Raw genomic sequence first — 21,177 nt, 5'->3', positions numbered from 1 at the left:
CATCCTACCTCCCCGCCCCCCGGGCTGCCTCAAGATATTTCCCGGGCTGGTTTTAATTCCCAATCCGCCCCTGCCCTCAGGACGCGCTCTGACACATCAGCAGCACGTCCTATGCTGTCACTCATGTACAGGTCCGGGTTGTGCAGCGCTTTGCTGTCACTCCCACCAGGGGCAGATTGGCCATTATAATCACCGAAAGATGATCATGTGGGGCTGGGGCTGGTGTAGTGAGCTGGCTCCGCCCACACAATTACATATGACTTCAAGAGCGAGCAAGACTTCCCCGAGTGCCTCAGGTTACAGAGCCTGCGCTGCCTCCAACTGCGCCTCAGACTACTGTATGCAGCCAGCCAGCCAGCCACCAGCGGGGTACTGTGCGGCGCAGCGGCGCTGACAGGGGCTCGGCAAGTAAATATGGAAAGGAGGTGGCGGGGCTGCTAAAAGGGCTTGCTCTTTGCAGCGGCCAGGTGGAGGCGGGGCCTCACAGGGCGTGCGCCCTGACCTTAGCCGCCTTGCCTCCTTATCTGTATGCATATTGTCGCCGTGTGGCCCCACCTCTCCATAATAACACCCCCTGAGTCCCTGTCCCCGCCGTTTATCAGCACCCCACTGCTGCCCCTAAGCCCCTCCTTCTCTTGCATATGTAATGTGCGACGGGGCGTCATGACGTCACGGGCACATTACCATATGCGCAAAATGTGCTTGGGCAGGACGGGGGCTCTCCAAACTGCATGGCTATATTGCTGCTGTAACTGGCAGGTGAGTGTAGCCAGGCATATGTCGGGACAGGTGACAGAGGACGAGTGGGAAGTGCTGATGTGTGACAGGAGGTAGGGGGAAGTGATTTGTGACAGGAGATGGGGGAAGTGATTTGTGACAGGAGATGGGGGAGGTGATCTGTGAAGGAGATGGTAGGTGGAGATGTGTGACAGAAGATGGGAGGATATGTGTGACAGGAGATGGGGGGATGTGTGACAGGAGATGGGGGGATGTGTGACAGGAGATGGGGGTTCTGAGGAGGAAATGAGTGACAGGAGAAGGGGGGAGGTGATGTGTGACAGCAGATGGGGTGGGAGATGTGGTGCAGGAGATGGGGGGAGATGTGTGACATGAGATGGGGGTGCTGAGGAGGAGATGTGTGACATGAGAGGGGGGGAGGTGGTGTGGGACAGCAGATGGGGGGGAGGAGATGTGGGACAGGAGATGGGGGTAGATGTGTGACAGGGGATGGGTGGAGGACATGTGTGACAGGAGATGGGGGGATGTGTGACATGAGATGGGGGAGGAGATGTGGGGGAGAGCATTGCCCCTGTTATACAGCAATCAGCAGAAAATGGCTGAGCGCCTGGCAGCTGAAGTCACGCCCTCTGCCTGCTCCTCTCCTGAATACAAAGTGTTGTGCTGTCTGCCGTTCAGTGTGCAGTGCTGGTGCAGTGCAGCAACAGAAGAGTACCAGTAACAGCAGTGGTAATTAACTGGTAAGTAAGTCAGCACTGCCACTGACTAAGTAGAATTATTGTTGTAGATTAGTTTGTGCCCTCTTATGCTTGTGCCCTCTTATGCTTCCACTGCCTGCTTCCTCCAGCGTTGCTTACCCTCCCGAATTGTCCAGGAGGGTCCCGGAAATAGGGTCCCCCTTCCAACCCCCCCTCCTCCCCCCACCTCCCCCCGCCTTTCACATGGGCCTCTACACCCTCTCCCTCATATCGAGATTTGCGCCTCTTTCGGGAGGGGGTGCGGCTAAATGGCAAATTGCGTCATTTAGTACCACCCCCTCCATGAAGAGCGGCATTTTCCGGGATGAGGGGTGGGGCTCCATGACAGTAAGCCTGACCCCTGGAAAAGCTGCAGAGTCTTCTCTCCGGGCCTCTCCCAGAGTGGAGACTCTAAAGCAGGGCTAGCCAAAAGTTCGATCGCGATCTACCAGTCGATTATGTAGCTCCCGCCGGTAGATCGGGATCAAGTGCTCTGCCAGCACACCTTACCCACAACCGTAGATGTCAGATAAGTAACGCCAATAAGCCCAGCAGCAGCGCATAATTAAAATAAAGCTCGGCCACTAGCCAATACCAGCTGCAATTGATTTCAATCCGTGCCAGGGATCTAATCAGTGCATATTTGCAGTGTGTGCTTTTATGTTGATTTATGTTGATCAGAATGTGAATTTGGGGCTCGTTCCCTGTGTCAGGATGTGAATTTTGGGCTCATTCCCTGTGTCAGAATGTGAATATCGGGCTCATTCCGTGTGTCAGAATGTAAATTTGGGGCACATTCCATGTGGCATAATGTGTAAATGACGTATTGCGTTTGGAGGGGTATGTTTTACACAGGGGGAGATGCCACTTTGCGTCACATCTTTCACTTGATATAATAATTGTTGTGGCGATTGGTACATCCACTCCGGCATTATGTAATTTAAAGGGCACCAATGGGTCGTAAGCCTCTTACTGAGTAAATGTTCTGCTGTATAGATGGAGCCTGCACTTTCCACTATTCTAGTCACATTGCAGCTGAATTACCGGCTGCTTCTCCCTGCACTGCACAAAGTGGCTGATTCAGACCTGCTCGCCAGGCTGCATATATTCGATGCCTAGCGAGCAGGTTAATGAAGAATGCACATTCCCTGGCCACCCGAATTGCTTCACTACCATGCGAGCATATGTGTATGCTTACACACCTGCTCGCATGCGGACGCAGAGAGGAAAATCATTAGATGGTTAGACAGACACTATTGATGTTTTAGTCTTGCCTGTCACCGGTGTCTTTAAGTATAATGATGTAGTAATCCCGCCTACTGTTATGCTGGCTCCACCCATTATTGATTTGTTGCTGCCTATGTGAGGCTACTTCCAGAAATTGTCCAGGGCCACTTTTAGTCCCCAATCCGCCTCTGCCAACATCCATCCACTAATTTGTACAGTGGCGAGAGTATCCCAATGTGTGCAGCTGAACCCCGGTGACACCCCTGATACCTCCAGTGTCAGTGCGGCAGTGTGAAGGTCCCCTGCCTTGTAGGACTTGCTTTGCGGGTCGCTGTGCCTCCGATCTGCAGTCTGCAGCAGGAAGCTGCTGTGAACACGGCTGTGTAGACCGTGCTCCTCTGCCCTCCTTCTGTGCCGCTGGCTCCATCTTCAATCCCGGTGGCGGGTGAGTGTGTGCCTCATTGCAACCTCTTCTATGTCGCCCTTTTGGCATGGGCTGCATGGAGGAGGCAGCTCCATCTTGCCCATGTGATTTTCCAGCTTGGATGCCTGCAGTTGGTATCTGCTGTTAACGGCTCTCCATATACAGGATCCTCGCCTGGCATGTTTGTAGCTTCGGTCCCTGACAGTTGTCCATTTACTTTGCATCACTCCCTGACTGCTGACTTGGGGAGCCCATGGGAAGACCTTTACAACAGATCCATAACTGAGAGGTGCAGGGGGGACAGGGGGTATGGAGAGGTGCAATGGGGACAGTGAGGTGCAGGATGGGGGGGCAGAGGGACAGGAGGATGGAGAAGTGCAATGGGGACAGCGAGGTGCAGGGGGGGCAGAGGGACAGTGGGTGCTGGTGCTCTGATCCAGTGGGTGCTCCACTTCAGGACACAGACAGCAACCCAAGGAGCCCATAGATGAAGATCAGTGAGCTGGTGAGTAGCAATTGTACAATATGGCCACTTTCCACAAGGTTTTGTATTTAATACAATATTGTATAGTGTTGCACTTTCCTGTATTATAGAGGATCCATATTGAGCAAGTAAATTATAACACCTTTTTGCACCTATACATCCTGTAGTCCAGTGCTCGAGTACTAGATAGTATAAGGGGTCCTAATAGTGTGGTGTACAATGTGTATAAGGGGTACACTACACTTAAAGACACGCCCCCTTTTCCAGTGGCCACACCCCCTTTTCCGGAGCGCACGCGCCTTCGGCGCGCGCTTAACTGCACCCTTTATTTTACCATACCCCCACTTTAAAATTTCCACTTCGAGCACTGCCTACCAGTATATTTTTGGATTGTGGGAGGAAACCGAAGTACCCGGAGGAATCCCACGCAAGCACGGGGAGAATATACAAACTCCACACAGTCAGGGCCATGGTGGGGATCGAACCCATGACCTCAGCTCTGTGAGGCAGTAACGCTAACCATCACATCATCCGTGATGCACATAAAGAAAGTTATGTTTCCATGTCAGTTGTGTACATATAAGAAATATACAAATGTTAAAAGGAAATCAGCGACCTCCTAATGTTATCGTTGTATGATTATTCTATATATATACACATACAGATGGGGTAGGTCTCATCGTTGCTGGCGGGTCGCCAGGACGTCCCCTCTGGCGACCCGCCAGCAGCCTCGCCAGCGAATATACTGAGAAGCGCGTGCGTCTCACGCGCGTCTCAGTCTCCGTCGCCAGCGCGATGGAAACCCTGTCCGTCTCCGCCTCAGGGAGACGGACAGGGTTAGGGGGGGGTGGTGCGGGCAGGCGGCGGGGACCACGGGTTACCGCCGGCAAGCCGGCGGGGACCCGGGGGAACGGATGGAAGCGCCGTCGGAAGGGGACGCGCGTGCATCGCGTGCGCGCGCGTCCTCTTCTCGCCATCGCCATCCCCTGCCAGGATGAGATCTGCTCCATCTGTATATACCTATTGACTATGACATCATAATTAACCTGCCAGAGAACAGGTGTATAGCAACATAAGAGCTCTGGTCCTGTTATGACTGGCTTGCCCCCTCTTTATTGCCTTGTGTAAATGCAGATGGAGGCAGCATCTGTGAGTGTGGTTCTGGTATATTACATGATTGCTTACTGTAGCTCCTCACTCTTATTATGTTGGGTGGTTGTGAAGCAGAGGCAGGACCATTTTTTCAGCTCTACAGCCCGTGAGCAAAGCAATGCACTACACAATCATTCACGGTAACCAATATAAAATGCAATACAATTTGCCACTCGCTCCTCCCATCCACCAATCAGAATGCTGGGCTCAAGGCACCTAAGACAGATGGGCCCTCCCGCCAGCAACTAACCCCGGTGGTACTTGCTGCATGCCTCCTCTCTTAAACCAAACAATTCATACACCAGGATCCCCCCTCTCCAGTGCCGTTGCACCACTCACCTCTGCTCCATGCTTCAGCCAGGGGCAGATTTAGGAGTCAGGCTGCCGGTAGGCACAACATTTTTGGCCGCGTCCCCGAGCCGAGACAGAGACAGCAGTGACACCCCTTATCCCCTTGTCAGCGTTGATGTCCCAGATCTACATCTACTGGCTGCAGCAGTTGACTTCTCTCTCTCTCTCTGACACCCCCCCCCCCCACGCCAGGAGAGCACCAACTGCATCAGTGGTTTATAATAAAGCCGCCCCATCCTCCATGCCCACCAACAACACATACCGATTCCGCAGTCTTCCTCAACTCTCTGCATGCGCATACAGTGCCGGCTCCGCGGTCAGGGAGTCATTGAGCCCAGGTCACGGAGCACGTGCACTAGTGATACTGACTGGCGGTCTGCAGTTCCCTTACTGCAGCAAAGACATGCAATGGGGAACAATAGAGTTAGCGCCCCCTACAGGCCTGGAGCCCGGCAGCAAATTACACAGTTGTCTCCCAGACTTGCGTCTCTGGTCTGCCGCTCGTTATAGGTGTTGCCCCTAGGCCCTTGCGTCATGGGCCTAGAGACAAATCAGACCCAGGCTGCAGCCCCAAACAGTGCAACCAGCAACAGAAGGATGGCTCTACGCTGCAGGGTGAGAGAGAAGACCCCATTCCATCGGGAAGGGCAGGACCATATTAAGCATTTCATCTTATAATGAGCAGAATAGGGCTAATGTTTTATTCAAGTTGCTTTTTTTATGGTTGCTTGTTACTTGATTTGGGCTTATTGTTTTTTTTTTCCTTTGTTTTGGGGCTTTTTTGGGGAACCACTGGACCAATAAAGGTAAGTTATTATTCTTCATTCAACACAGATTCTCACAAAAACGTAGGCAAGAAGTTGTGGATGAATAGATTTAAATCCCCATCCCTGTCCCGTTCGCATCTAGCAGTGTGGGCAAGGTGCGTGGGGTGGCGGTAATGGGCTGCGCCAATGGGAACGCGTGTACGGGGCTTTATCTTTACTTGGAATAAATATTTCTTGGCGCATACAAAGAACCACAAATATATACAGTGGCCACTTTTCAGTTGAAGTTTTTCTTTAGATTAAACATGAAAGTAAAATTTCTTAAATTCCCAAAGCTCCTACACTATAGTATTTATAAAAAATGTCAGTATTGTATAAAAGCCAGTTTTGTGCTGATAAATATTAGACATATAAAATATTTCTTAATATTAAAGACATAATAGTAAAGACATTAAGACAGCTTGTATAAATAGTGATTTGTATTTAAATAAAATAAAAAAAACATTTGTTGTTAGATATTTTGAGGGGGACTTTTAGATTTGGTTTGGGCTTGTTTTCAGTTGCTTGTTTTTATTCAGAGTTGATAACACTGGGCTCAGTTGTATCAGTTGCTTGTTTTAATTCAGAGTTGGTAACACTGGGCACAACCCGTGCCCCTGCGGGGTTGTAGCAAGAGAATTCCAGGCCCTCCACCCCTTAATCCGCCACTGGTGCAAAGCATTTTTTTTACTGCATCGGCCCTTACATGGACAAAGCTGTAGTGGTTGTGCATGGTTTATACAGTATATTCACAAACACATAACGCTGCAGGTGCAGCACTCTAGGTAGAAAATAACAGGATTTATATGTACAATAGTGCACCAACGTTTCAGATTGACAAAACCATGTGCACTGCAGGGGGGCAGATGTAACTTGTGCAGAGAGAATTAGTTTTGGGTGAGTTATTTTGTTTCTGTGCAGGGTAAATACTGGCTGCTTTATTTTTACACTGCAATATAGATATCACTTTGAAGTAAAACCCCACCCAAATCTAATTCTCTCTACACAAGTAACATCTGCCCCACCTGCAGTGCACATGGTTTTGTCCATCTATGAAGGAAATTGTCAGAAAGAGTGAACCAAAATAACCCCCTAACTGACTAACCTCATATACAGTAAGCTTTATCACATGCAAATGCTGTTCAACAGACACATGGGGCTGCATACCTGGATGCGCAAGAAGCGTGTATGTGTGTGTGTCTATGTATATAACTGCTATAAAAAAAATGCTGTTTATTAACTTTCGCACAGCTTTGCTCAGTGACATCCAGACATATACCGACAATACTTTACTTACCTTCATTTCTATTTCGGCTGCCGTGAGCTTTGTCGTTTCCAGCTTTTCCACAAGGAACGTGTCCCCCAGGAAATGAGTTTCGGCTGCCGAGAGGCGTGTCAGTAATTCATCCTCCAGCATTTTCAACTCAATTTTGAAATAATTCTGTTGCTTTGTGAGCTCGGACTGAAAAGAAAATGGTAAGTTTTAGACCTGTAATTCTATTTTAAACCTAAAATTGTAACAATGGGAATACACTTCGCAACCTTTTAATCTTTCTTATTATTCAAAATTTACAATACTCTGTGGTTCTAAAATGCAGAAGGTCAAGGCTAAAATCCAGGGAGAAAAAGGATTATAATTTGGGGCTTTTGCAGGCTCATTCTAATGACCATCTTGTTCCTTCTTCGTTCCATTTAATCACAGCAAAATCACCCTAAATGTTCTCTTCGTTATTTCCTGTTTTGTTTTCTAGTAGGGTAAAGCAAAGTGTACGTTCTAGAATTGTAGCCTTTTAGGCCTGATTCAGTATGCACTTGCAAAGCGGTGGCACCTGCGGGCGCTTTCTGTGCATGAAACCAGATGTGGATCCCCCTCTGGACAAAGACATTAGACTGTCCCTTGTATTAGCAGAGTATTGGGCATGCTGTGCTCCACAATCAATCTATAGGCAGAATGCAGCTGAATGTGGACCTTGTTCTAGTCCACACGCAGCGCTGCAAATTTCGAATCGCTGTGTGTGGATTTAACACCGCCCGCCACTCGCACAGCCGCTCCCCCCCCCCCCCCCCCCTTGCTTGGTGAGATTCCGACACGGCTATGTTTTTGCATAAACATCCATTCGCGGCCTTGGGTGCGGGGGACAAATCATTCGATGGTCTACTCTCTGGTGTCTTAGCCTTGCGTATTCTCAGTACGGGAAGAGGGTGGGCAGCTGACATCTGGTGACGTCAGCTGCCCGCCACCTGCACCCGCGTCACTGCCTAATTTTCATTGGATAGCCCATGGGCGTAGCCAGTCACCGCCCCACGCCCACTATCTGCACTGGTAGATGCGAACAGGATGGCAAACTAGCAGCTCGCCGTGCCAGCTCGCACCAAGTCTATGCACATGCGCAGAATGCGCATGCGGAGTAGTAAAACATTGGTGCGACCATGCAAATGCGCGGGGGACCGAGTGAACCAGAATAAGGCCCAGTGCCCATGGAGGACACTGGATATTCATTGTATTTATCCAGCAGGAAGTCAATAGAGTCAGGGCAGGATTTAAGGTGCCCATACACTAGTAATATTTATCTTCAGATCTGTTCCGACCAGTCAGATCTGAAGATAAATCTGCGTGTGTTTGGCCCCCTTAAGGACCACATGGGCCTGGTGCTGAAAATGTCCCAGGGCCTATTAGGTTAAGTTGAGGAGGTGAAGCCAATGCCATGTAGGCATGTAGAAACCATACACTATAAAACACTGGGCCCAGTAATTTGGCTCTCTTCACGGGGGTTCGTAGCCCCAGAAGGATGAGACAGCGAAAGGCTCAGTCTAGTATCCATTCCCAAGGAGCGGAGAAAGGCTGGGACTGAGTAGATGGTCCCATTCCAGAGGTTCGTAGCCTCTGATGGGGAGACCGCGAAAAGCCCAGCTCAGTACCTTAACCTTGGGATCGGAGAAACACTGAGACTGAGTAGATTGCTCTTCTGAGGGGGCCTCAGCCCCTAAGGGAGTCATTCGAAAAGCTCAGTGGAGTATCCATTCCCATGCCAGGGGCTGTAAAGTGCTCAATGATGGGAGCAGAGAAACACTTGGTCGGACCCTGTTTGGTCGGCTGCCTGGCTGCACGGGTGTTCCCAAAATCACCTTGCACTAGTATGGCATTTGCACTGCGCACTTCCCCTCTAGGTTAGGCTGCACATCCTTACCTCGTCCTTTTGGATGGGGTAGGACAATTTTTCACACCCCCGGCTGGGGTCCTCTTTATTATTTATTTCTTCCTTCTTCACGTTCGTCACTTTTCACGTTTTCTGTTTACTGTAGTGTGTCACGCTTTTGTCACGCCGTGTGTTTGACCCTTATCGGCCATCTACTCCCCAATGTATCAAAGCTCTCATCCTTTTGGGGAGAGCTTTGGTCCCTCGAGTGCGACCCCGAGCCACAAGGCGGAGGGAAGCCTACTGCGGGTCTCTCCAAACCTTAGGGTGCAGAGGACCCACCGTCCTAACCCTTCCGGGGTTGAGGAATGAGGGTCTCTCTGAGCTCCGACAAAGAGGACCCACCAATCTCTTTTTTCCCCTCTTCGGCCTTATGGTTGAGAGGAGTTAGGGGAGTAACGGGGCCCTTCTCCTTTGGGAGAGGGTCCATCGAACGCACGACCCCCTATGCACGACTTAGTCACTGCACTGGTGGTGGGAGCACACCATGGGCTCCCTGAGTTTCTTCAAACCCGATGTCCGGTGCTCTGACGGGGGGATCCTGCCTCACAAGGGCCTAGTGTTTGATGTTTTGGGCATCGATAGGCGAGGGTTGAATAGTTTTATGCCATCGATGGACAGCAACCAATGGTGATTATTTTCTTATTGTTTCCCCAGCCACTGTCTGCTGCTGCCCTACTACCACTTGTCATCTCGCTCCCTGTCACTGCAGTTTTCCAGGGCCAGCGATGATCAGCACTTACAGGGTGGTCTTGGTCAACTCAGTGGCAACGCATTTCAATTGGCCACCCAGCCGGGTGTGCGTGTGACGTGCCTGCTGTGCTGTGGCTGAGCTGTGTGGACATGTGCGCGTTCGCGCACTGCAGCTGAGCGGGTCACGTCGTGGAGTGAACTGCAGTGGTCTGAGAAGTTTTGTGTAGACTATAATGATAAATAACGATGACAGGCATAATGAGCAAGAGAACAGATACAATTTGAATTCTTTGATTTTCAAATAAATAAGGGAATTTCCAGGAATAGGAAAAGAGGACCAGGGAGGAAGGTAGCGACTCATTGGCATGTCCAAGCGGCTAATGTCCAAGGCTGCTGAGAGGAGGGGATCGGGTACTAATTACCCGGGCTTGCTGGAGGGGCCTGGAAGGGGGCCTGGTCTGCCTCCCCCCCCTTTCCCCTCCATCCCTCCAAGGCAGCAGCAGCAGCACACACCTCTACAGCATATGCTGACAGCAGCCCAGCATGAGTGTTTCACTACTGACAGCATGAGAGCTCATGCTGAGCCTGCTGTCTGCACAGCACATGCTGTAGGTGTATGCTGCTGCTGCTGCTGAGGGGGGGACAATAACACCCCCCCCCCCTCGACTTTAGACTTTCACGCCCCTTGAAACATTTTGGGGACGTGACCTAATTGCGGGAGGTGGCCATGCCTCCTGTGATTAGGCCACACCCCAAATTTTTTACTGGGGCCCGGCATACCTCTCTGCTAATGTCCAGAGCTTGCAAACAGAACTATTGTTCCGTTGTCATATTTACTGTCATAAAATTGACCATTTTTTACACCAAACAGACATTCATTCTGAATGGTTAGCAAACTCGTGCCAACCTGTCATTGATACTGCATAATGTATTTTTGGCTAGGGAAATAAATCCTACAAATTAAAGATAATTGTACCTTAAAATGTTCCAGGTCAGGTCTCTCCAAATTCACCACATCGGCCAGGAGTTGATCTTCTAAGCCATCTCGTGTAACAGTGAAATTGATTAATGTTGTCTGAGCCTGTATTTCCGGTTTATAATGAGGATTGGCAAGTTTGGTTTGAAGTATAAGTCGAAATTTGGGATGAAATTTACACTCTTTATCCCCAATTCGGATGTATCTAAAAAATGAGAAAGATTAAAAAAAAAAAAAAAAAAAAGATGAAATTCCAATTTGATCATATTTTTAAAAGTAAACTTCAAATTGTTATACATCTAATACGTTTTTTTAAATATATTTATTAACAGTTTCTTATATTGCACACACATGTTCTGCAGAACTTTACAGAGAGTATTTGAACATTCACATCAGTCCCTACCAGATATACACAAAGGGCTGTATTCAATGAGGCTGATTCGCCATGTTCAAGGTGAATCTTATTACTGAAAAAGTGATTCGCCCTATTCTACGTGCAATATTCGCCGACGGCGAACAGTGAATGATGGACAATTCACTGTCTGATAGTCTCCGCAATTCGCTGTGGTTTTTCAATGGGTTTATTTCAATGTTATTCGCCGTGAGTGTATTCAATGAGCAGATGGCGAATTGCTTTCTAAGTGATTTTCGCCGTGTGTCACCATGTAGCAATCGCCATCTTTTTATGGTGAACTTTTAAAATAAAGGTGCCAAAAAATCAGGAATTTTATTATCTGAAGGGGCATGCTATTTTTATTCATGTGCTTACATCACATGAATATATATTTAATTAAGAAAAAATATATTTTTTTTTACACATAACAGCCAGCAGGGGGCCGGGAGCCGCTCATTAGATATTTATATATTCACTGCTCCCCAGGGCCGGGCCTCAGGGCGGCACCAATCAAGGGCGGCACTTGCGGGCTGCTATTCCTTTTTTTTTTTTTTTAAAGGCATGCTGCCACTTGCAGTGCCGCTGTGGGTGTGCATGTTGAAGATCTATACCTCCCTAGTACGTCTATTCTATGCTGGGACCCCGACAGTCTCTACAACGGAGCGCTGGGCATCAGGAGAGATGATCGAGGGAATAAGCTCAGCCAGCTGGGGACTCCCGGACTCCCTCCTATCCAATCAGATCAGGCCATACCATCTAGCGATCACTGCGGTGACAGGTGTTCCACCCTCACACCCGGGCTGCCATTCTTTTAAATAGCAGCATGGCAGAGCGGGTGACAAGTGGGAAGTGACAAGCGGCGCCGCCGCTGACATGATTCATCATATGTCAGCGGCAGCGGCGCTCGTTACCCGCCGCTACCCTCCCGCTCTGCCATGCACACAGTAGTACATCACCGGCGGCGGCTCCCAGGCTGTATCCAATGGTCCCCCTGCGTCTCTTCACCTTAGTGAGCTGATTTGCTCAGGCTCACTGCCTCCAGCGCCCATTGGCTACTGTATACACACAGCCTATTGGCTGCTGTGTATGCAATGGGCGTGGAGAGCAGCTGAGCAAAGCTCATCCTGTGCTCAGTCAGTCAGTGTCTGAGAGACTGACTGAGACACAGTTACAGCAAATAAAGTGTCTGAGTGGCATTCTTATCGCCTGGATGGGGGATTTGGAGTATATTTATTTATTTATTTATTTACAGGTTCTTATATAGCGCAGCAGATTCCGTTGCGCTTTACAATAGTAGACAGTGATAAAACAAACTGGGTAACAACATACAGACTTGGAGGTAGGAGGGCCCTGCTGCAAGCTTACAATCTATAGGATATGAAAAAGTAAGCAATAATGCAGGTGCATTAAGAGTAATATAATGAAAAATAAATTATAACTTTTTATTATTATTATTGATAAAAATATGTGAAATATTATAAAACAGTAAGTGAAAAAAGGAATGAAAAAAAGTGTTTTAAAATGTAAGTAGCCACTGCCTATATTCAGTATATTAGGGACAATAATATGTGTATAATGTCAAGGTGCCCATACACTGAGCCGATTTGGGCGGATTGCGACAAATCGGGCCATGAAATTAGCCCAAATCGACTCGGCTTGATGCGCGGACCCAAGCAGGTGGTTGAACTGGCTGGCTGTCCACACACCTGTTCTGGGACCTCCTTCCCGTGCAGAGGGGGGCGGGCTGGGGGTCCAGCCAGAGGGGGGGGGGGGGGGGGGCGGCCAAAAATGTTGTGCCTAGGGGCGGCCTGACGCCTAAATTCGCCCCTGCTGCTCCCGATCATTACATATGCACAATCGGGAGCAGTGCTAGTGGCTCCCTACCCGGTCCCCTGCTAGCTCTCCTGGGGGGGCAGGGTTAAGAATCGCCATCAGGGGCAGCAAGCCCCTGCGGCATTGAATACTGTGACAGCGAGGGCCGGCAGTGAAGGCTCCAGCCCTCCGGAACACGGCAACTGTCCTGTTAAGGATTCGCTGCACATGTCGATAAATGTCATTGAATATTGCCCAGTCATTCTAGGATTAATTTTGTTAGGAGCCAATTAACCTACCCGTATATTTTTGGATTGTGAGAGGAAACCGGAGTACCCAGGGGAAACCCACGCATGCTCAGGGAGAATACACAAACTAGGGACAGTAAGGGCCATGGTGGGAATAGAACCCATGAACTCAGCGCTGTGAGGCTGTAATGCTATAACCATTACGCCATCCTTGCTGTCCCAAATATACAGAATCTTCCTCAGTCATGCATTTGAACTCTTTCGCAAAGTATCCGCTAAAATAGCCAGGGTCGCTCACATTTGTTATATAAATTCAAATAAAAAATGTGTAAATAACGATTATATTTCCTATATAAGGTGATGAATATAAATGTTTGCTTGGTAATTTTCACACCTATTTTTACAAACACACTTGGTGCTCAAAAGGTTTACAATGTTATTTGCATTCAATTTACTAATTAGGTCTAAAAAAAAATGGTACTTGTTTCCTAGAACGGCGCCCATCGCGGGCATCTCATGTACATCGCATGCCATTATAATGGCATGCGATGCGATGGCCACGATTTTACAAAGAAATGCATGGTAAAATGTAAATCGCATCATCACATCGCATGCGGTCCAAAAAACCGCATGCGATGCGACCGACGCGATTACCGATTTTACATAGGGAACAATGTTAAATGGCCCAATTGACCCGATTTTACATAGGGAACAATGTTAAATGACCCACAGACCCCAAATAGCCACCCTGAAGTGTGAAATGGCCCCCCCAATTGTTAATGCCACCCCACGATCAACGGCAACCCGAAGCATGGCGAGCGCAGCAAGCCCGCGAGGGGCGGCGGTACGCATCCTCCGACCTTTTCATACCCCCACTATCCACGTCGGCGTGGAGTTGAGAATAGAAAGTGTGGCGAGTGCAGCCAGCCACCGAGCCCGAAGCGTGGCGAGCCCCGCGAGGGGACACGGAATACGAGCCCGAAGTGTGGCGAGCGGACGCGGAATACATGTTATGTAATCCGTGTCCGCTCGCCACGCTTCGGGAGCGTGTTCCGCGTCCCTTCGCGGGGCTCGCTATGCTCGCCACGCTTCGGGCTCGTGGCTCGCTGCGCTCGCCACACTTTCTATTCTCATCTCCACGCCGCCGTGGATAGTGGGGGTATGAAAAGGTCGGAGGACGCGTACCGCCGCCCCTCGCGGGCTCACTGCGCTCACCACGCTTCGGGTTGACGTTGATCATGGGGTGGCGTTAACAATTGGGGGGGCCATTTCACACTTCAGGGTGGGTATTTGGGGTCTGTGGGCCATTTAACATTGTTAGACAAAAAAGGTGATGGTTTCCCAGCGCAGGTCTAATTCTAAATGTGAATCACCGATGGTACCAGGATTCTGAAGCTTGAACTAACGGAACCACACTGACCTTGGTGTTGGTCCCTATGGGCACATAAAGGTTTCTTTATACAGAAAAAACGATCTTCAAAAGACAGCCCAACAATTACTGATGTTTAATGTAACTGACCTGGGAACTAGTCCCTATGTGCACATCAAGGTATCTTTAACTCCAATCAAATGAGGCACCTCACACACTCTCAATGGACAGTACTGACCTGGGATATATTCCCTATGTTCGCATCACCTTCACACCCTGAGGAAGGATTGTATTTGAAACGCGTTGGTGTGAGGGAGGAAGCAGACAGTTTAAACCCATACGGACCTCTTCCATCAGGTTACTACAGTCCTTGTTTTCCCACTCAGTCCGGGTGAGAGGGAGGCATTGTTGCTGTTTTGGGTCTCCTGTTGTATACTCCCATCTTTTAAACTTTGATGTTTTACATCTGGAATTTTTTAATAAATATTTTTGCTGGAAGACTACCTGGTTGTCATCTCACACTTGACTGATCCATCCTGATGCAAAAGAAACCCTGATGTGTGTGAGGTGCCTCATTTGATTGGAGTTAAAGATACCTTGATGTGCACATAGGGACTAGTTCCCAGGTCAGTTACATTAAACATCAGTAATTGTTGGGCTGTCTTTTGAAGATCGTTTTTTGCTGTATAAAGAAACCTTTATGTGCCCATAGGGACCAACACCAAGGTCAGTGTGGTTCCGTTAGTTCAAGCTTCAGAATCCTGGTACCATCGGTGATTCACATTTAGAATTGGACCTGCGCTGGGAAACCATCACCTTTTCTGTCTTGCATGTACTTTGGAGTGGTGCTCCATGATAGTGACCTAGCAGCAGATCTAAGTGCGCTGTTGATACTGAGAATCCTTTTTTCAAATCTACGCATTTAACGTTGTTCCCTATGTGAAATCGGGTCAATTGGGCCATTTAACATTGTTCCCTATGTAAAATCGCGGTAATCGCGTTGGTCGCATCGCATGCGATTTTTTGGCCGCATGCGATCGACGCAATTTTTTCCCTTGCGATGCCTAAGATCAAAATCGTGGGCGCTGTTCTAGGAAACAAGTACCAAAAAAATAAATAACAAAAAATATATCACTGTGCTGTAAGTAACATTTCACGTTTTTAGGATCTGAGTCCCCTCCGTACTGGGCAAGTTTTCCTCTCACCTCTATCTACCAAAGAATTTGTTTTGAAGTCAACAGTCATTGAAATTCCGAATGACAAGCAAAGTGTTGTAAGTAGTAGTCATTTTCTGAGTCACAACACACTATGAAATCACTCCTTGAATCACATACCCCCAAGAGAGTGAGAAATTAAACATACCTTTCAGAGTAGCGCTGCACTGTGCAAGTGACTTCAGCCAGATCAATACTCAGCATGGGGAGGACTCTGCTACAGTTAGGAACCAGGGTTGCCTAATAGGGCATTTGTGCAAGGAAGCCAAATATTTTTGAAGGATTAGAGAAAAAAAAAGATACAAATGTCGTCCGGCTACTTGCACATTCCTTGTATTAGTAGCAGGTACCTGGGGGTGATGGCTGGGATAGCTGTACTGCTATAGACAACTATAACTAACGGTTTAATTAGACAAAGACAATAATGAAGTGACCTTAATCATAGATGGAATGTTGATTATTTGGCATAAAAATACCATGCATGTGCTTTAACTGCACCTAAGAAATAGGAAATTAAATAATGATTATAAAAATGGCATATCAGCAGTGATTGACACTTACTGTATAGCCCTTTTACATCCAAATACCGTATCAGACCTGGCATTTGGAGCACGGATCCAAGCCAGGTCGGATCCGGGATTTGCACCATTTACACTGCGGTGCCTACCCGCAGTGTAAATGGGGATGGTGTAAGGAGATGACATCATCTCCAAACGCCGGGATCGGCAGTCACCCCACCGGGACCGACGATCGCCACGCTGGGGGCAAGCCCAGCACCAAGGTAAGCTGCTGGGATTCCCCCAGCCCCCGTCCGCGAGGTGAATGGATGCCGTACACCGGCATCCATTCACCTCCTCCCTGTCTCTGCTGCTGTCTCCACAGTACAGCAGATAGCAGTGGAGGCTGTGTGTGAATCCCCCCCACCCCACCCATTTAACCTGCGGATGCTGCGGTCTGGAGATTGAGCTTCCCCCATTATTTTAAACGGGAGCCAGGTCAGATGACAAACACGTTTACACTGCCCTCTACCCAGGTCCTGCCTGTGTTCTACCCTTGTCAGGACCTGGGTAGAAGTCCCATGTAAAGGAACACGGGTAAACCCCTTTTACACCGCTGACCTGGGTCCACAAGGGAAAAACCCAGGTTTTTGCGGCGGTGTAAAGGGGTGTTATTGTTATTGGCGCAGCACGGATGGTGTAATGGTTAGCATTACTGCGTCACAGCACTGAGGTCATGGGTTCGATCCCCACCATGGCTCTAACTGTGCGGAGTTTGTATATTCTCACCGTGCTTGCGTGGGTTTCCTCCGGGTACTCCGGTTTCCTCCCACAATCCAAAAATATACAGAAAGGTTAATTGGCTTCCAACAAAATTTAACCCTAGAATGTCTGTGTGTGCATGTACATGTGGTAGGGAATATAGATTGTAAGCTCCACTGGGGCAGGGACTGATGTGAGTGTTCAAATATTCTCTGTAAATCGCTGCGGAATATGTATGCGCTATATAAGAAACTGTTAATAAATAATAAATTGTTACTGTTATACTGTAAGGCCAAATGTAATAGGGTGTGAGAATCAGAAAGTGAGAGATTTTGGGACAGTTTTCCCATTCCCAAAGCGGCAATCCTTTACACAGAAAAACTAGGTTGATTTTGCCATGCAATTGATTGCCGCTTTAAAAAAAAAAAAAAAGGGAAAACTCCCAAAATCTTTCACTTTCTGATTCCCACACTATTACATTTGGCCCTATAGCTGTCATGAACAATATAATCAAGATTTTATTGTACAGATCATAGCAACACTAGATGATAGGCACAAAAATATTGTTAAGGATATAGTTATCGCGCATATAGTTTACAAAAATCTTATGGGGCATATCCATAATCACTTAGTTTCTACAAAAATAGATGGAAATTACAATTTTTGCCTACAGTACTTTTATAATAATTAAGGGGGTTCCCACAAGATAAAACACCAATCAAGTGTTTAAATAAATGTCACAATGTTATACCACTATTGCTGTGTTTCCATAGGGGGTAGATGGATAATTCCAATAGTATTCCTCCTCCATATACGGTACCCAAAATTGAAAAGAGAGACAGATAGTGCAGACTGTCAACACATAACAATTTTAATATGGAGTACACTTACAATAGGGAGGGATAATAAAACACATGGGGGCAGATGTATTAAGCTTGGCAAAGAGATAAACTGGAGTTAAAGTGGAAGGAGATAAAGCACCAGCCAATCAGCTGTGTTTGAAATATGACAGTTGGGATCTGATTGGCTGGTGCGTTATCTCCTTCCACTTTATCTCCAGTTTATCTCTTCACCAGGCTTAATACATCTGCCCCATGGAGTCCAACAAACAGCAGGTTAAGATAATGCCAACATGGCGTTATCTTAACCTGCTGTTTGTTGGACTCTGGACCGGGGACCAATGTTCCCTTTAATTTTATGAAGGCTGTGTGTGGCAAAAGATATTGTCTGTGCAACTTTGGAAGGAAATTTAAATTTTTGTGCGTCACATAACGTATAAAGGCCTAGGTTTCGAGTTCTGTTGAGTTAATAAAGCAATTTGAATGTTTACAGACTTCACACACCACACATATAGGCTATAGCAGTGATTTTCAACCTTATTAAACTCGTGGCACACTAAACAAGATTTTAACCTTTGTGCGCTCAGTTGTAATGTCTGTGCGCGGGCTTGGCGAGTTGTGTGCGCGCGCACGCGCGCACAGCTTAGAGGGAACACTGCCGGGGACTCGTGCATATTGGACACCCAGTGAGAAGGACTAGTACCATATCTAGACTGGATTGCCCTGCTGCTGTGATTGTTCCAGTTCCTGTATTGCCCCGGGTTGAGGAGATCCATGTGTTTTATTATCCCTCCCTATTGTAAGTGTACTCCATATTAAAATTGTTATGTGTTGACAGTCTGCACTATCTGTCTCTCTTTTCAATTTTGGGTACTGTATATGGAGGAGGAATACTATTGGAATTATCCATCTACCCCCTATGGAAACACAGCAATAGTGGTATAACATTGTGACATTTATTTAAACACTTGATTGGTGTTTTATCTTGTGGGAACCCCCTAAGCGCTGGAGAACAGTCTCTTTTCTTTTGTATGCATCTTGTTTCAGGTCTTATTGGATGGCACCTTGAGATCTGTATATCTAGCTGCTATATGGTGTTTTTGTATAAGCGCACTTGAGCACTAAGTCACTTTATTGTTCTTATAATAATTAAGGGGTAGATGTATTAATATGTTTTTTTTTTTGTTCCTTAAATGCTTGGGCCCGCTTCACCATGTTATCGTGGTGAAGCGGGTCTGGACATCGCCTGCATGTCTCATTCAACTGGCATCCGTCATGGAAGTGCGTTAACTTACCCCCCCCCCCCCCTCCGACAGGAATACGCGTCCCCCCATATCGGATGTCAGCTGTGTCTCCAGCCATCTAATGCCCCTCGGCATTTGCTGGTCTTCAGTGCCTTCAAATTAAATGTGCCGGGTAATGTTTGCATGGGATGCTGGGAAATGGATGGAGTTGTATACCCGGTGCATGCTCTGTTTTAATTTGAGGACGCCAAAGGCCAGCAAGTGCCGTAGAGCTTTAGATGGCTGGGGACCCGCAGCGCCACATCAAGATGGCAAAGAAGACAGGGATACGGGTGTTCACATTGGCAGTTCATACATTAGAGCAGGGGTGTCAAACTCAAATTCATCGGGGGCCGCATCAGCAGTTTGCTCACCCTCAAAGGGGGTATCTGTAGGACTATGTGTCCACTCTTTATTATCATAATAGTGTCCTTCATACAAGTATGTCCCAAATAATACCACTGTAACTCAGCAGTAGCATTTCCCTCCTGCTATTGCTGTGAACTGCAGTGCATTAGGGCACACGCTGCCTGCACAGGGGGGCAGCACTCAGTCTTAGGGCATATGTCCTGCTTATTATCATGGGACACAGCAATTAATGATGGGCTGCAATGTGCCAGTGCACACACACACACATAGGCAGAGAGTTTGACACTTACCCGCTCTGATGCATCCACTCCAGTCTGAGCTGCTCCACCACCAAGGACACAGATGCGCTCTCACACAGGCGCATTTCCCCCTCCCTCCTGTGAGTAGCGCTCCTCGCACTATCTATCCAGGAGTGGGGGGCAGCGTGCTCCCGGTCACTGTGCAGTGCACACTCAGCAGTAAGTGACCTGGAGCGCACAGCAGCACCAGTCACCACGACGGACCTGCTCTTTCCTCTCTCTGGCTCCTATACAGCAGGTGGGAGCGGAGGAGGGGTTGACGACCGGCGGCACTGCGCTAGAGGGCAGACGTTCTCTGGCTTGTAGGCTGCCGCGCATGCGCTGAAGAAGCGGCTTTCTTGTTTAAAAAAAAAAAATCGAGAATAAAAGGCTGGCGGCGACTGCGCGGGCCACATGAAGAGGTCTGGCGGGCCGGATTTGGCCCGCGGGCCTTGTGTTTGACACCCCTGCATTAGAGGTACTAATTAAGTAATACCTGCGCCGATGTTACACATGCACCGTATCACCCATTTGTGAGAGTAATACATCAGGGGACGCGCTATCCCCTGAAATGTTGTTTTAAAACCTTGTTTCATGCACAAATAAAATACATGTGCGTGTATTTCATGGGTTTGATGTGTTTAAACAACATAAATGCAAGATACCTTAAGATATCTCATTCAAAATATAAAAAAATTCCAAAATGCAGAATAATCCAAAATTCTTCTGGTCCCGACCATTTTGGATAAGGGATACTCAACCTGTATACAGTATAGTGCTTTCCAAAAGCCACCACGTCTTCATCAGTATCAGCCATTGGGTTTAAAGAGACAACCATATTAAATAAAACATCACCGGCGTTTTGTATTTTAAATTATTGGTCCTCTTATTCCAAACCCAACGAGGCAGTTTAGAAAGAGTGTCATATAGTTAATGTGATCACTGGAGTAAATATTTGGGTCTCCTGTTAAACTGATACAGGAAAATTGAGGTTCTTCATATATACAATCCTTTGTACATTCCATTAGACAAGGTTGTATTCAGCCTCTCAAACACAGATATAATATCTACCTTCCTCTTTTAAGTGTATGCCTTCCAAGCAAAGGATCAAGAACAGGGTCAATAGATTCTTCTAAATTTTCTATTAGAACTGGATCTCCAGCGACTACAGCTTGCTCTATGACATCTACGTACCTGCGTAAGAAATTAAACAAACCTATTGTTATACATTCATTACTGCAGTAAGACGGGTCAGAACTTACAGTACCATTAATGATAACACAATAATGAGCAGTGCTACACTGAATGTGGTCTTATGATTCTTTAC

The 21,177-nt window shown here is 47.7% G+C and overlaps 1 protein-coding gene across 2 annotated transcripts in view; it reads right to left on the bottom strand.

Moving 5' to 3' along the window:
• LOC146021013 (dynein axonemal heavy chain 11-like) overlaps window positions 1-21,177 on the bottom strand; it is a 248,607-nt gene that overhangs the window by 107,699 nt on the left and 119,731 nt on the right. For both annotated transcript variants that reach the window (XM_083154785.1, XM_083154786.1), the window contains 3 exons: window positions 20,922-21,044; window positions 10,786-10,990; window positions 7,217-7,381 (listed from right to left, as the gene is read on the bottom strand). In XM_083154785.1, coding sequence (XP_083010911.1) covers window positions 7,217-7,381; window positions 10,786-10,990; window positions 20,922-21,044 — 493 coding nt within the window. The remainder of the gene's footprint in view (window positions 1-7,216; window positions 7,382-10,785; window positions 10,991-20,921; window positions 21,045-21,177) is intronic.

The sequence above is a fragment of the Crinia signifera genome, chromosome 7 (genome assembly GCF_055691185.1).
Source record: "Crinia signifera chromosome 7, ASM5569118v1, whole genome shotgun sequence".
Classification (NCBI taxonomy): domain Eukaryota; kingdom Metazoa; phylum Chordata; class Amphibia; order Anura; family Myobatrachidae; genus Crinia; species Crinia signifera.
This window is presented reverse-complemented; position numbering and strand designations above follow the sequence as displayed.